At 38.0% G+C, this 17,746-nt stretch overlaps 1 protein-coding gene across 1 annotated transcript in view; it reads left to right on the top strand.

The window, feature by feature from the left end:
* Window positions 1-14,871, top strand: part of LOC121382108 — a 58,778-nt gene extending 43,907 nt beyond the window's left edge. The window contains exon 3 of the mRNA XM_041511607.1: window positions 14,582-14,871. Coding sequence (XP_041367541.1) covers window positions 14,582-14,839 — 258 coding nt within the window. The 3' untranslated portion in view covers window positions 14,840-14,871. The remainder of the gene's footprint in view (window positions 1-14,581) is intronic.
* Window positions 14,872-17,746: the final 2,875 nt, after the last annotated feature.

Consider the following 17,746-nt stretch of genomic DNA (forward strand, 5'->3'; position numbering starts at 1 on the left):
AACAAAGTGTGAACAAAGATGATGCTATCAAAGACATCTGCACCAAGATGCTTCTGTCGCAAGGCAGATCTCGACTGTCCGCCTGCATGTTGACAATGTCGGAGCGTGTGTGTGTCAGCTGTTAATCAAGAAGACGCTTCTAGTATTGTATATAGAAATCAATGTGCCAGTTTTATACCAACTGAATGTATTTTTAAATGGAATGGAGGTGATTATTTAGTAGCTGACATTTACCTGTGGTGATTGTGGTCTATTAAATAACACTGTAATCAGAAGCTGTGTGGGTCTTGTATTGATAACTTTTAGATGACGATGAATGTGTGTTTCTGTCCTGGAGAGCTTTACTGTGGCTAGTTATATTGTCTTCCTGTATTTATCCAAACGTTTCATGTACAATACCAACATTTTATCCCTAAAATATAGAGGGTACATATATTATTTTGATTACAAATATTATGTTACAAGTTTGGTAGCATATTATACAAAAACAAATGTTATGAATTAAAATGTGATATTAAAAGGCTAAGTCTCTGACCAATGTATGACCACTTAATGATAAATGATAAAGTTTTTGTGAGAGGTCTTGCCTTTAACCCCTAACCTTGACTTAAAACCACATAAAATGTTGACGTTGGGTGTTTTATGTAGTAAATATAAGGCATTTCCAAGGATTTGGGCAGCCATATTGGATTTTTGCAAATTAAGAAAGTGCCCGTGTACATTTTATATCTTCTAAAATGTTTTTCGTGCTCAAGTAATACATTTTAAACTTTAAAATCATTGAAATACCTCGTTTAGTACTTGTTATATGGTCAAAAAGTTTGTCTTCAGTCATTCTGGTAGCCATATTGCATATATACAACTTATTTCCCCAAGGTGTAATCGTGTGCATTTGTAAGATGTTGCTGTAGAGACCTCTTTAAAATGTATTGTGAAGAAAATATTTCTGTTGTAAGTTGTGGTGGGATAGGCACCCAAATCCCCTAGATTGACTAGACTATTGTGCCCCCTTGCACATGCCAGCGCGGGCGACCTCCTCCCCCACCCACCCCAAAACCTTTTCCTGTCCTGGACGGAGGAGCCAGCGAAAACAACACCTGCGTCCATGACAGGCGTGTGCTACAACAGCTAGTTCTGAATGTGTACTTTAAAACCTATGACCTGACCTGGCCTCACATTAATTTAGTGTACTACAACAGCTAGTTCTGAATATGTATGTCAAAACCTATGACTTCAGAGTAATTTAGTGTACTACAACAGCTAGTTCTGAATGTGTACGTTAAAACCTATGACCTGACCTGACCTCACATTAATTTAGTGTACTACACAAGCTAGTTCTGGATGAGTACATCAAAACCTATGACTTCACATTAATCTTCACAGGCGATACTATCATAAATATAATGATACTTAACCTTGGTGACGAGTTCCATTAACTTTTCATTTGCCTTTTTTCATAATTCAAGTTAAACTTTGTTTTGGTGAACGACACCAGTAGAGCGCATTGATTGATTAATCATTGACTATTGGATGTCAAACATTTTATAATCACTTGCGCACATGCAAGACAGCACATTCTCTGCTGCCTTTAATATGCTAGTCAGAGAAGGGGTCCTCCAATGGGGTTTGATCCTACTACCCAAGTACCCCAAGCGAGCGCTCTACCGACTGAGCTAAATCCCTAAGTACTTATAAATTTAACTTTAAACTTTTCGTTTAACGACACCACTAGATTTAAATTTAAACTTTGTTTTGTTTAACGATATCACTAGATTTAAATTTAAACTTTGTTTTGTTTAAGACCGGCCTCGGTGGCGTCGTGGCAGGCCATCGGTCTACAGGTTGGTAGGTACTGGGTTCGGATCCCAGTCGAGGCATGGGATTTTTAATCGAGATACCGACTCCAAACCCTGAGTGAGTGCTCCGCAAGGCTCAATGGGTAGGTGTAAACCACTTGCACCGACCAGTGATCCATAACTGGTTCAACAAAGGCCATGGTTTGTGCTATCCTGCCTGTGGGAAGCGCAAATAAAAGATCCCTTGCTGCCTGTCGTAAAAAGAGCAGCCTATGTGGCGACAGCGGGTTTCCTCTAAAAACAGTGTCAGAATGACCATATGTTTGACGTCCAGTAGCCGATGATAAGATAAAAAATCAATGTGCTCTAGCGGCGTCGTTAAACAAAACAAACTTTACTCTTTTTTTTTTTCTTTTTTTTTAACGATATGACTAGGGCACATTGATTTATTAGTTGTAAGGAGGCCTCATTTACGGAGGCTACATTTATAACATTTATATAGCACATACCACAGCCTTTGATATACCAGCCGTGGTGCACTGGCTGGAACAAGAAATGGCCCAGTGGGCCCAACCACGGGGATCGATCCTAAACTGACCGCGCATCAGCCCAGTATGAATTCAAGGAACTAATGGAGAATAGCAAATCATTACACTGAAGAAATTAGCATATTTTATCAATGTAATTATTGATGTATTTAAACGTCCTTCATCAAAAGCGCATTGCTACCTACTACCTCTTACAATTTTATATTTGTAAACGTCGTTGACCCAATAATTGTTTTTAAACATATAATCATTTATTTTCTCTAAAGTAACATATCTGATTATACGTACTTGGCTACTCACATATCTCCATTATTAGTTTTATATTTGTATCACTATATAAGTATAGTTATGTATTTATGAAATTATTTCTGGTCTAATTAACGTATTTATTTACGATCATCTTGTCACGTGTATATTACGTATTGATTATGTATATATTCCTCCTACGCCGTCGTACAACGACCTGAGTGTATATAAATACGTGTCTCCTTCTTGTAACTATGTGGTAATACGGCCGATATCAGCAATATATCAAGCCGCGAGAGATTACTCGGCTGTGCGCGTGTATCCTGTATTTAGATAGTGTTTGTCGATATTCCGAGGAAATTGTTTTTGTAAAGAATAGTGTAGAGAGGAAGTATTGACTATTGATGACTAGTACTGATACTCGTACTACATGGTGATCAGTTACTGAGTGAAATGGTTTTTTTATTCTAAAAATATGCTGCAGTTATTTTTTTTTTAAACTTACTGGGGCGTAGCCAGAGAGGAAAAAACGCCGAGGCAAACCCAGACCTATAAAATAAGTGTCATGGGAAACATAAAATAATTCTGAGGAAATTGCCTTGTCTGTCTCATGCTGGCTATACGCCATTGACTTATTTTCGTGCTTATATCTAATTAAGGTTCAAACACGCTGTCCTAGGCAAACGCTTTAGCTATCTGGGCTGTCTATCCAGAACAGAGGGTTAGATGTCTGTGGTTAGTGAGAGAGAAGGCGGTGTGGTGACCTTACATCTAGCCAGTCGTTACATTCTGCGTGGGAGCTGGTACCAGGGTGCGAACTCGATACCTGCCACCCGTCTGTCCGATGGGTTAATCACTACGCCCCCGATACCTGTGACAGTTAATGGTGTAGTTGGAAAAAAACGCTTACATTTCTTTTAACACTGGTGTTTAATAACATATAAGAAATAAAATACTACACCTTGTAGGATAAATTGTTATTGTATCTATAATAGCAACTCGTGTAGTATATAGATATATATATATATCCACGATTGCACAATAATTCTCGAACTTGGTTTACCCATTTCACCGTAAATTATTATCTAAAGCAGTGCTTAAAATGTGCAGCATAGCTCTCACGTAAATACAGATATCCATATTAACAACGTATCCAGTATTGAGTAATACACATTGCCTAATTCACAATATGTAATCATGTGTGAGGCACTCTAATATTTTAATATTTCTGGCTCCCAAGCGTTTCGTCGCATATTAATTCTTATCCATATTACGTAATCGTGATCCATTATGTTTACAATTGCCGTGTTGGCTATAACGATGTTTTAAGCAGTAAACTAAACCATCACTGTCTGAATCATCGCCTGGAGATCAGTTCGCTTTCCGGTGACTGGAGAAACTTAAGAGAAAAAAGTCACACGTGTGCCTAGAGATACAAGTCACAGATACAAATCAGTGTATTATATTATATATTGTATCAGAAATGCGAGTTGATGTTTCACTTAAGTGTTGATGATACGGGTGGGGTGGGGGGGGGGGGGGGGGGGGGGGGGGGGGGGGGGGTGGGTCTGTGACTCCTTTTCAGTCATACCTTAGTTTGACACCCAATGATTAATTCTTTTCAGTGGGTTTTTTTTATATGTACCGGCCTCGGTGGCGTAGTGGTTAGGCCATCAGTCTACAGGCTGGTAGGTCCTGGGTTTGGATCCCAGTCGAGGCATGGGATCTTTAATCCAGATACCAACTCCAAACCCTGAGTGAGTGCTCCGCAAGGCTCAATGGGTAGGTGTAAACCACTTGCACCGACCAGTGATCCATAACTGGTTCAACAAAGGCCATGGTTTGTGCTATCCTGCCTGTGGGAAGCGCAAATAAAAGATCCCTTGCTGCCTGTCGTAAAAAGAGCAGCCTATGTGGCGACAGCGGGTTTCCTCTAAAAACAGTGTCAGAATGACCATATGTTTGACGTCCAGTAGCCGATGATAAGATAAAAAATCAATGTGCTCTAGCGGCGTCGTTAAACAAAACAAACTTTACTCTTTTTTTTTTTCTTTTTTTTTAACGATATCACTAGGGCACATTGATTTATTAGTTGTAAGGAGGCCTCATTTACGGAGGCTACATTTATAACATTTATATAGCACATACCACAGCCTTTGATATACCAGCCGTGGTGCACTGGCTGGAACAAGAAATGGCCCAGTGGGCCCAACCACGGGGATCGATCCTAAACTGACCGCGCATCAGCCCAGTATGAATTCAAGGAACTAATGGAGAATAGCAAATCATTACACTGAAGAAATTAGCATATTTTATCAATGTAATTATTGATGTATTTAAACGTCCTTCATCAAAAGCGCATTGCTACCTACTACCTCTTACAATTTTATATTTGTAAACGTCGTTGACCCAATAATTGTTTTTAAACATATAATCATTTATTTTCTCTAAAGTAACATATCTGATTATACGTACTTGGCTACTCACATATCTCCATTATTAGTTTATATTTGTATCACTATATAAGTATAGTTATGTATTTATGAAATTATTTCTGGTCTAATTAACGTATTTATTTACGATCATCTTGTCACGTGTATATTACGTATTGATTATGTATATATTCCTCCTACGCCGTCGTACAACGACCTGAGTGTATATAAATACGTGTCTCCTTCTTGTAACTATGTGGTAATACGGCCGATATCAGCAATATATCAAGCCGCGAGAGATTACTCGGCTGTGCGCGTGTATCCTGTATTTAGATAGTGTTTGTCGATATTCCGAGGAAATTGTTTTTGTAAAGAATAGTGTAGAGAGGAAGTATTGACTATTGATGACTAGTACTGATACTCGTACTACATGGTGATCAGTTACTGAGTGAAATGGTTTTTTTATTCTAAAAATATGCTGCAGTTATTTTTTTTTTAAACTTACTGGGGCGTAGCCAGAGAGGAAAAAACGCCGAGGCAAACCCAGACCTATAAAATAAGTGTCATGGGAAACATAAAATAATTCTGAGGAAATTGCCTTGTCTGTCTCATGCTGGCTATACGCCATTGACTTATTTTCGTGCTTATATCTAATTAAGGTTCAAACACGCTGTCCTAGGCAAACGCTTTAGCTATCTGGGCTGTCTATCCAGAACAGAGGGTTAGATGTCTGTGGTTAGTGAGAGAGAAGGCGGTGTGGTGACCTTACATCTAGCCAGTCGTTACATTCTGCGTGGGAGCTGGTACCAGGGTGCGAACTCGATACCTGCCACCCGTCTGTCCGATGGGTTAATCACTACGCCCCCGATACCTGTGACAGTTAATGGTGTAGTTGGAAAAAAACGCTTACATTTCTTTTAACACTGGTGTTTAATAACATATAAGAAATAAAATACTACACCTTGTAGGATAAATTGTTATTGTATCTATAATAGCAACTCGTGTAGTATATAGATATATATATATATCCACGATTGCACAATAATTCTCGAACTTGGTTTACCCATTTCACCGTAAATTATTATCTAAAGCAGTGCTTAAAATGTGCAGCATAGCTCTCACGTAAATACAGATATCCATATTTAACAACGTATCCAGTATTGAGTAATACACATTGCCTAATTCACAATATGTAATCATGTGTGAGGCACTCTAATATTTTAATATTTCTGGCTCCCAAGCGTTTCGTCGCATATTAATTCTTATCCATATTACGTAATCGTGATCCATTATGTTTACAATTGCCGTGTTGGCTATAACGATGTTTTAAGCAGTAAACTAAACCATCACTGTCTGAATCATCGCCTGGAGATCAGTTCGCTTTCCGGTGACTGGAGAAACTTGAGAGAAAAAAGTCACACGTGTGCCTAGAGATACAAGTCACAGATACAAATCAGTGTATTATATTATATATTGTATCAGAAATGCGAGTTGATGTTTCACTTAAGTGTTGATGATACGGGTGGGGTGTGTGGGGTGGGGGTGGGGGGGGGGGGGGGGGTCTGTGACTCCTTTTCAGTCATACCTTAGTTTGACACCCAATGATTAATTCTTTTCAGTGGGTTTTTTTTATATGTACCGGCCTCGGTGGCGTAGTGGTTAGGCCATCAGTCTACAGGCTGGTAGGTCCTGGGTTTGGATCCCAGTCGAGGCATGGGATCTTTAATCCAGATACCAACTCCAAACCCTGAGTGAGTGCTCCGCAAGGCTCAATGGGTAGGTGTAAACCACTTGCACCGACCAGTGATCCATAACTGGTTCAACAAAGGCCATGGTTTGTGCTATCCTGCCTGTGGGAAGCGCAAATAAAAGATCCCTTGCTGCTAATCGGAAAGAATATCCCATGTAGTGGTGACAGCGGGTTTCCTCTCAAAATCTGTGTGGTCCTTAACCATATGTCTGACGCCATATAACTGTAAATAAAATGTGTTGAGTGCGTCGTTAAATAAAACATTTCTTTCTTTTTTCTTTTTTTATATTACGCTTTTTGTTCTGTTGTTTCTGTTTTGTTTTCTTGTTTCTTTTTTTTATATCAGAATTGGCTTTCATACCCTTCGATTTTACTTTTGTGTTTGTTTTAATTCAGCTTTTAAAAAGACTTTAATACAATCTGCATCGTTAATCATTATTATTATTGATTATACCACGCTGAGAGCGACCAGATGCGAGGTTCTAACAGACGGCGAGATTATTCGCCTTCCACTTTGTTTGGCCGTTCCTCGAGCTCTCGCTAGCTCCAAGTATTGCACATTTCTTCAGTCGTCACTAATAAATCGGTGTATTCAAGTCGACGTCAACTAAATCTTGGCTAAACTCTAGTGTTCTAACTTCTGTCACGTTTTAATACATTTCCTTACCAATAGCATTATTGTATCAATCAACTAGTAATCGTGCTTGCATCTACTGAAAGTTTATGCACGTTTGTCCTGGGCACGTCCTCGGAGTTCCGTTAAGATGAATCCGGTATGCGAACATATGGAACATGTATTCTTATTTTCGTATTCAGGTTCAAGCACGATTTCATGGGCACGCAACTCTGGCACTTGCATTATTTGCCTGTTTGAGGATTTTGTCCAGGACAAATTTTAATAGGTTACTTGTTATTAGAAAAGAAACCTGTCCTCCCCTTCTAATGACTTGTTCAAAGATACGAACTTGAATGAGAACATTCAGATTGTATAGACCAGGGGGCGTGACGTAGCTCAGTAGTAAAACGTTCGCCTGATGCGCGGTCGGTCTGGGATCGACCCCTGCCGGTGAGCTTATTGGGCTATTTCTCGTTTTAGCCAGTGCACCATGACGTGTATATCAAAGGCCGTGTTATGTGCTATCCTGTCTATGGGATGGTGCATATCAAAGATCCCTTGCTATTAATGGGAAAATGTAGCGGGTTTCCTTTCTAACACTCTTTGTTAAAATTACTCTTACCCTTAACGAAAATCAGAACAAAACATGGGGCGAGAGGGGGGGAGGGGTAATCTACTAGTTTCACAAAACAGGACGCGTCTTCCGCATAACAATTAAAATCCTATTTTAGCAGGATCCCGCACAGGTTTCAAACACAATATTAGCTAGTACATTTATGCTAAATTCAAATTAAATTACAGGAATCCACTGGTCACATGAAACAACATTTCATACAACAGTCACTGGCATTTATTACCAATGGCAGGACTGCTAGTGTTAACTGTGGTATTAAAAGTTGGGTTCACTCTGAACTTTGACCCGGTGATATGCTCTATGGTGTGCTGCTACCTAATAGGAAAATGTATAAGTTTGCTCTGAAGACTACGTGTCAGGTTCACCAAATGTTTGACACCAAAAGGCGATGAGTAATTAACCAATATGTTCTAGTGATGTCGTTAAACAAACATCCGTTATATACAAGAAATATATCACTGGTTGGAACTTGGAACATACATGTAGAACAAAATAATAAGTCTACTAAATGGGATTGATCTAGCAACCCACTGAACATCAGACGGGCACTTTGTCATGTGTAACGCATCTCACTCAAATCGCTAATGTGTTGTCGTTCATTCATTCATTCATTCATTCATTCATTCAATCATTTCGACTTATTTTCATGCATATATCCAATCAAGGTTCAAACACGCTGTCTTGGGCACACACTTCAGCTATCTGAACTGTCTGTCCAGGACAGATGGTTAGTGGTTAGTTGGTAGTGGTTAGTTGTTAGTGAGTTGTTAGTGAGATGGTAGTGAGTTGGTAGTGGTTAGTTGTTATTGGTTAGTTGTTAGTGAGTTGTTAGTGGTTAGTTGTTAGTGGTTAGTTGTTGGTGAGTTGTTAGTGGTTAGTTGTTAGTGAGTTGTTAGTGGTTAGCTGTTAGTGAGTTGTTAGTGGTGAGTTGTTAGTGGTTAGTTGTTAGTGAGTTGTTAGTGGTTAGTTGTTTGTGAGTTGTTAGTGGTTAGTTGTTGGTGAGTTGTTAGTGGTTAGTGGTTAGTTGTTAGTGAGTTGTTCGTGGTTAGTTGTTAGTGAGTTGTTAGTGGTTAGTTGTTAGTGAGTTGTTAGTGGTTAGTTGTTAGTGGTTAGTTAGAGAGAATTCGGTGTAGTGGCAGAGAAGTCGTAAAACTCGCTCTAGGTGGGAGCCGGTACCGGGATGCGAACCTAGTACCTACCAGCCTTATGTCCGATGGCTTAACCACTACACGGGTAATGTGTTGTAGATGTGTACTGCTTAAAAGCAATATTTTCACAATCAATCAGCAATTACTTACAGAAGTTGGTAATCTGGATAAAGCTAGTTTAGACTTGTCGTGCAATAAGCCGCAGTTAGTCATCGCGGCTGCCAGCTCTATGGGTGATAGCTGGGAGCGATGTAATTTGAGTTGAATGATAAGATCTTAACAGTAAGAAATACCTCATCTCGGTTATTGTCGCGTGTTCATCAGAGGCGAAATGGTCACGTTTATTAAAGGCATTGACCCTATAGTTCTTGGCAATGTAAAATGTTGTTTTGTTTTGTTGGGTTTTTTGTTTGTTTGGGTGTTTTGGGTTGTTTTTTTAAATCCCACTGTCCCTTTCCTTTCTCTCCTTTGAATTCTATCTCATTTCTATCCCGATTTGGCAACTCCTCCTATCTTTCAACTTCTTTCGCTGTCCACCTCCATATCCCAGTCCTTGTCTCTCCAACCGCGTCAGGTGCTTGCCTCTTGTGGCTATGCGTGCCACGCACCTGCCATTTCCCAAATAGTTTTGTCTGTTACAGCTTTTTCACTGTTCAATTATATATTACTTACAACGTCTTGGCTTGGTTATGAATTTTGCCAGTTCACCGTGTTTGTGGTTGTTTTGTAGTTTGTAGTAGCTCCAAGTGTTCCTTATGTAAAGCAGAAAACATACATACACCGGAAACCAGGGTCGATGATTTTAAAGTGATTATTTAAAGGGACGTATTCTAGTTTTAAAACTTGTACATTTCTGTCTATTAACGTATTATATTTAATAACACTTGAATTTCGTGTTATTTGCAAATTCCAAATAGGAATGTTAATACAGTTTTTAAAATGAATAATTATTACAATTATGATTTATTCAGTTTTAGTCTGGAATTATAAAAAAGGTGAAAATACTATTTGTTCAATGTTGACCCCAAAGCGCAAAGTGGAATTAGAAAGAAGTCGTTAGGTAAATCTCTTACTACTCATTTCCTGTAGTACCAGTCATTAATACTGGCTAAAGGACGTAGCCCAGTGGTAAAGCGTTCGCCTGATGATGTGCGACCGCTATAATCGATCTCCGACGGTGGGTCCATTGGGCTATTTCTTGTTACAGCGAGTGCACTCAAACTAGTATATGAAAGGCTGTGGTATGTGCTGTCCTGTCTGTGGGGTGGTGCATATAAAATATAAAAATGAACACAATTATGTAGTGGGTTTCCTCTCTAAGACTATAATATCAGAATTACCAACTCTTATGTTTGACATGCAACAGCCGATGATTAATAAATCAATGTGCTCTAGTGGTGTTGGTGAACAAAACAAACTTTGTAACTTTAGCTAGGTTTTAGTTCACAGTCAGTGCCATTATTTGAGGTTTTAGACCACAGTTAATGCTATTATTTGAGGTTTTAGTTCACAGTTAATGCCATTATTTAAGGTTTTAGTTCACAGTTAATGCTATTATTTGAGGTTTTAGACCACAGTTAATGCTATTATTTAAGGTTTTAGACCACAGTTAATGCTATTATTTGAGGTTTTAGTTCACAGTTAATGCTATTATTTAAGGTTTTAGACCACAGTCAGTGCCATTATTTGAGGTTTTAGACAACAGTTAATGCTATTATTTGAGGTTTTAGACCACAGTATGCTATTATTTGAGGTTTTAGACCACAGTTAATGCTATTATTTGAGGTTTTAGACCACAGTTAATGCTATTATTTGAGGTTTTAGTTCACAGTTAATGCTATTATTTGAGGTTTTAGTTCACAGTTAATGCTATTATTTGAGGTTTTAGTTCACAGTTAATGCTATTATTTGAGGTTTTAGTTCACAGTTAATGCTATTATTTGAGGTTTTATACCACAGTTAATGCTATTATTTGAGGTTTTAGTTCACAGTTAATGCTATTATTTAAGGTTTTAGACCACAGTCAGTGCCATTATTTGAGGTTTTAGTTCACAGTTAATGTCATTATTTAAGGTTTTAGTTCACAGTTAATGCTATTATTTGAGGTTTTAGTTCACAGTTAATGCTATTATTTGAGGTTTTAGACCACAGTTAATGCTATTATTTGAGGTTTTAGTTCACAGTTAATGCTATTATTTAAGGTTTTAGACCACAGTCAGTGCCATTATTTGAGGTGTTTAGTTCACAGTTAATGTCATTATTTAAGGTTTTAGTTCACAGTTAATGCTATTATTTAAGGTTTTAGACCACAGTTAATGCTATTATTTAAGGTTTTAGACCACAGTCAGTGCCATTATTTGAGGTTTTAGTTCACAGTTAATGCTATTATTTAAGGTTTTAGTTCACAGTTAATGCCAATATTTAAGGTTTTAGTTCACAGTTAATGCTATTATTTAAGGTTTTAGTTCACAGTTAATGCTATTATTTAAGGTTTTAGTTCACAGTTAATGTCATTATTTCAGATTTTAGACCACAGTTAATGCCATTATTTAAGATTTTAGTTCACAGTTAATGCTATTATTTAAGATTTTAGACCACAGTCAGTGCCATTATTTAAGATTTTAGACCACAGTTAATGTCATTATTTAAGATTTTAGACCACAGTTAATGCCATTATTTAAGATTTTAGTTCACAGTTAATGCTATTATTTGAGGTTTTAGTTCACAGTTAATGCTATTATTTAAGGTTTTAGTTCACAGTTAATGCTATTATTTAAGGTTTTAGACCACAGTCAGTGCCATTATTTGAGGTTTTAGACAACAGTTAATGCTATTATTTGAGGTTTTAGTTCACAGTTAATGCTATTATTTGAGGTTTTAGACCACAGTTAATGCTATTATTTGAGGTTTTAGACCACAGTTAATGCTATTATTTGAGGTTTTAGCTCACAGTTAATGCTATTATTTGAGGTTTTAGTTCACAGTTAATGCTATTATTTGAGGTTTTAGTTCACAGTTAATGCTATTATTTGAGGTTTTAGACCACAGTTAATGCTATTATTTGAGGTTTTAGTTCACAGTTAATGCTATTATTTGAGGTTTTAGTTCACAGTTAATGCTATTATTTGAGGTTTTAGTTCACAGTTAATGCTATTATTTGAGGTTTTAGACCACAGTTAATGCTATTATTTGAGGTTTTAGTTCACAGTTAATGCTATTATTTGAGGTTTTAGACCACAGTTAATGCTATTATTTGAGGTTTTAGACCACAGTTAATGCTATTATTTGAGGTTTTAGTTCACAGTTAATGCTATTATTTGAGGTTTTAGACCACAGTTAATGCCATTATTTAAGGTTTTAGACCACAGTTAATGCTATTATTTGAGGTTTTAGACCACAGTTAATGCCATTATTTGAGGTTTTAGACCACAGTTAATGCTATTATTTGAGGTTTTAGACCACAGTTAATGCTATTATTTGAGGTTTTAGACCACAGTTAATGCCATTATTTGAGGTTTTAGACCACAGTTAATGCTATTATTTGAGGTTTTAGACCACAGTTAATGCTATTATTTGAGGTTTTAGACCACAGTTAATGCTATTATTTGAGGTTTTAGTTCACAGTTAATGCTATTATTTGAGGTTTTAGTTCACAGTTAGTGCTATTATTTGAGGTTTTAGTTCACAGTTAATGCTATTATTTAAGGTTTTAGACCACAGTCAGTGCCATTATTTGAGGTTTTAGTTCACAGTTAATGTCATTATTTAAGGTTTTAGTTCACAGTTAATGCTATTATTTAAGGTTTTAGACCACAGTTAATGCCATTATTTGAGGTTTTAGTTCACAGTTAATGCTATTATTTAAGGTTTTAGTTCACAGTTAATGCCAATATTTAAGGTTTTAGTTCACAGTTAATGCTATTATTTAAGGTTTTAGTTCACAGTTAATGCTATTATTTAAGGTTTTAGTTCACAGTTAATGTCATTATTTAAGATTTTAGACCACAGTTAATGCCATTATTTAAGATTTTAGTTCACAGTTAATGTCATTATTTAAGATTTTAGACCACAGTTAATGCCATTATTTAAGATTTTAGACCACAGTTAATGTCATTATTTAAGATTTTAGACCACAGTTAATGCCATTATTTAAGATTTTAGTTCACAGTTAATGCCATTATTTAAGATTTTAGACCACAGTTAATGTCATTATTTAAGATTTTAGACCACAGTTAATTATATTATTTAAGATTTTAGTTCACAGTTAATGCCATTATTTAAGATTTTAGACCACAGTTAAAGCCATTATTTAAGATTTTAGACCACAGTTAGTGCCATTATTTAAGATTTTAGACCACAGTTAGTGCCATTATTTAAGATTTTAGAGCACTATAGAGGCGATCAGTTATCAGTTTTGGCAAACATTATGGTTTTGTTTTACTTCTTTTGTCAAAAAGATGCATACTTTGGAAACCTAAGTGGAAGAGTTTCTTTAACAACAACACTGGAGCACATTGATTTATTAATCATAGCCTAATGAATGTCAAACATTTCATAATTCTGATATGTAGTTTTAGAGAAAACCCGCGACATTTTCTGTTAGTAGCAATGCGTCGTCTATATGCACTTTCCCACACAGACAGGGCAGCATATACCGAAACCACGGACTATAATATACCAGTAGTGGAGCACTAGTTGAGATGGGACTGAGCTAGATCTCGCCACAACTTGGGAACTAGTGTTAGTGACTCAGTGACTGAAAAAAAAGCCCAAAAGTATTGGTAAGATCACGCATAGGGGATATGAGGTAATGACACACACACCCCCCCCCCCCCCCATGTATTGTATTGCATTCTAGGACATTTTCAGGCCTCACCGAGGTGCTTGTGCCGTCCACCCAAACATACACACGCACGCACGTACTCATGCACGCGCACACACAGAGCGAGAGAAACACATACACACTTGAAGACGAAAATGTACGCTTTTGTGTCCTACACCGAAAATATAAAGACAAAAGTTTTGACTGCCGAATAGTTTCTCTTTCAGGTTTCATGTGAAGACCAGACTGCTTTCCTCTGGTCCTGGCAGGGGGGACATGAATGAATGAATGTTTAACGACACCCCAGCACGAAACATACATCGGCTATTGGGTGTCAAACTAGGCAGTGGGGACAATGCTGCAAGAAATGATCGACAGTCATGGCGGCTGTGCAACAATCACATGTTCCAGTTGTGGACATGTGGTACTTGAGTTTACAGTGGCCTGTTCTTAGTCGTGTCATCATCGCCTTGTTTTCCCTTGAAAGGTTGTAGTAACTGTCTCTTCTGTTATAGTCTGGGTGTTGTTGGAACCATTGTATAATACATGTTCTAAAATGTGGCATTGATGTTTGCTTGTATTCTTTCAGAAGGTGTATTTCGAGATGTACAGTAACTTTGACCAGAAGAAGTACACATCGACAGTGCGGAGCTGTGCGGAGGAGTGTATACCACAGGACGATTTCCAGAACTGCACCCAGGATCTGTTCATGACCCGCGGCTGTAGGAAGAAAACGTGCTGCGCCAACAAGGACCTCTGTAACTCAGCGTCCACATTCCAACAGCCTTTTGTACTGATTGCAGCAGTGTTCGTGTACTCACTGGTGCTCGTTGCCCCGAATCTGTGATGGTGGGGGAATTATACACCGTGAGTGATGGGGCATTATACACCGTGAGGGTGGGGGGAGGGAATTATACACAGTGAGGGCGGGGGGAATTATACACAGTGAGGGTGGGGGGAATTATACACAGTGAGGGTGGGGGAATTATACACAGTGAGGGTGCGGGAAGGGTGGGGGAATTATACACAGTGAGGGTGCGGGAAGGGTGGGGGAATTATACACAGTGAGGGTGGGGGAATTATACACAGTGAGGGGGGAATTATACACAGTACGGTTGAGGGCATTATATACAGTGAGGGTGGGGGGAATTATACACAGTGAGGGTGGGGGGAACTATACACAGAGAGGGTGGGGGAATTATACACAGTGAGGGTGGGGGAATTATACACAGTGATGGGGGAATTATACACAGTAAGGTTGAGGGCATTATATACAGTGAGGGTGGGGGGGATTATACACAGTGAGGGTGGGGGGAACTATACACAGAGAGGGTGGGGGAATTATACACAGTGAGGGTGGGGGGAATTATACACAGTGAGGGTGGGGGAAATTATACACAGTGAGGGTGGGGGAATTATACACAGTGAGGGTGCGGGAAGGGTGGGGGAATTATACACAGTGAGGGTGGGGGAATTATACACAGTGAGGGGGGAATTATACACAGTAAGGTTGAGGGCATTATATACAGTGAGGGTGGGGAATCATACACAGTGAGTGTGGGGGCATTATACACAGTGAGTGTGGGTGGAATTATACACAGTGAGGGTGGGGGGAATTATACACAGTGAGGGTGGGGGGAATTATAGACAGTGAGAGTGGGGGAATTATAGACAGTGAGGGTGGGGGAAATCGTACACAGCGATGATGCTGGCACTGGGTATATGTGTGATATTACGCTAATGAATTGTGGATTCCATACCAAAAAGAACAAAACAAGAAATTAGAAGTACAAATTAATTCAAGTTAAAGTTTGTTTTATTTAACGACACCACTAGAGCACATTGATTTAATCATCGGCTATTGGATGTTAAATACTTTGTAATTTTAACATGTAGTCTTTCCATTAGTAGCAAGATATATTTTATATGCACCATCACAGACATGATAGCACATGATGGCTTTTGGTATACCAGTTGTGGTGCACTGGCTGGAACGAGAAATAGCCTAATGGGTCCATCGATGGGGTATAAATTCATTATTTCATTTGGAAATCGTGACTGGAGATATTTATCGGGTTGCTAGGATCGCGCCTTGCCTACATTAACTAAGTGGGTGAGTGGGTTCAGGGGTTCCTAATCCCCTGCTCAAATTATTTTCTATTTTAAATATATTTTTCCTACCTACCAGACTCGCGGAGTGCAGGGCAACCATTTCCCTGTGTGTGGGTGGTGACGGAATGTCCAAATCCACAAGCTGTATCTCCATGGGTCAATGAAAATGTCTAGTGGTTGTGAAACGGTAGCTTAAACACAACTCCAGTGAACTTCACTCCTCCCTGGGGACAAACGGGACATCCAACATTAATGGAATTCATAAATTTGATAAAAGATTTAATTACCGTTATATTTAAGAAGACTATTTGGTAATAAAATTTCTGGAAGTATAGAAGGTTTTTTTAATATTGGTTTCATTTTTCAGTTTTAGACCCGCCACTCGGGTCAAAGGTGTGTGTGTGTTTGTCTGTCACAATGACTAAAACTAATTCACGATTTTCTTTCTATATGGGTCAAGGAAGTGTCCTCCCATTTCTAAAAGTAGAGAAGATGTGTTAATATTTGCTTCTTTTTCCTCTTTAGGCTCCACCCTCAAGCCAACTGGGTATCAAAGACGCTTTCCACCAAATTGTGTTGGAAATGGTCCAGTAGTTGTGAAAAATTGCAGTTTAAATACATTCCTCTCTATGTGACAATAAATAAAACTCTCCCTAGGAGCAAACGGGAAGAGGGTGCCTCGGCATTAATGGAATTCACAAATTTTATAAACTATTGAATGACCTTTCAATGTGTCAATACTATTTTTATGACATTTCTGGAAGAAAAGAAAAAAAATCTAATTTACTTCATCTTGTTTTCTCTTTTGGACCCAACTGCTCAGAGCTCTGGGGTGGATCAGAATGACCAAGCTATTTTAAATTAATTTTATAGATGTTGTTTTTAAATATTTTGCTATTACAAAACTAGAACATAAATATAGACCCTAGAAAACCTTCCTGTTTTTGGTTATAACTATTTACTTCTCACTAAAGTGTCTATCCTCCATGGATTTTTAGTTGCATAAAGGGTTGTAGAAAATAACGTGTATTAAACATGTTATCAATTATACTCAAGCCACGTGAGTATAAAGCAAATCTAAATGTGGCATTTAGTTTTCATGGAATAAACTCTTTTTTTAAAAATGGAAAAAATAAGAATGACCGAACTCATAACTGTTTCTACGTGCGTCTGGCAACATTCCCACCAACATTTAGTTGGAAATGGTCCATAAAGTAGAATCTTAGTTGATTGTCAGTCGGCCCTTTGTTTTAATGAAAAACATTCTATTCTAGTTTTAAAGTAGTTTTGTTTTTCATAATTGCTTTTCACTTTAACAAAATCTTGTTTCAGATTGTCCCACTTTCGATGAATGTGGATGTACATAACCCCTCTAGTTGTCTTAGAAATCGTTTAACGAGCACTGGTGTGTTGAATCGTGTGTCTTTCATCCTTTTCATATTAAATTCTTCGTGTAATGAATTCGGCTCTTATCATTGTACAATGGGTTTTAGAAAACAAATTTTACTTTTACGGTCTTCAGATATACATATCCAAGCAGCTTAGTCCACGGGCCAGACCCTGAAATCTAACGAATATGTACCACCGGGGCGGGCAAATGCTCTTGGTGATTTTTTAAATAGTCCTATGTCTGTAGCTAAAG

The sequence above is a fragment of the Gigantopelta aegis genome, chromosome 9 (assembly GCF_016097555.1).
Source record: "Gigantopelta aegis isolate Gae_Host chromosome 9, Gae_host_genome, whole genome shotgun sequence".
Taxonomy (NCBI): domain Eukaryota; kingdom Metazoa; phylum Mollusca; class Gastropoda; order Neomphalida; family Peltospiridae; genus Gigantopelta; species Gigantopelta aegis.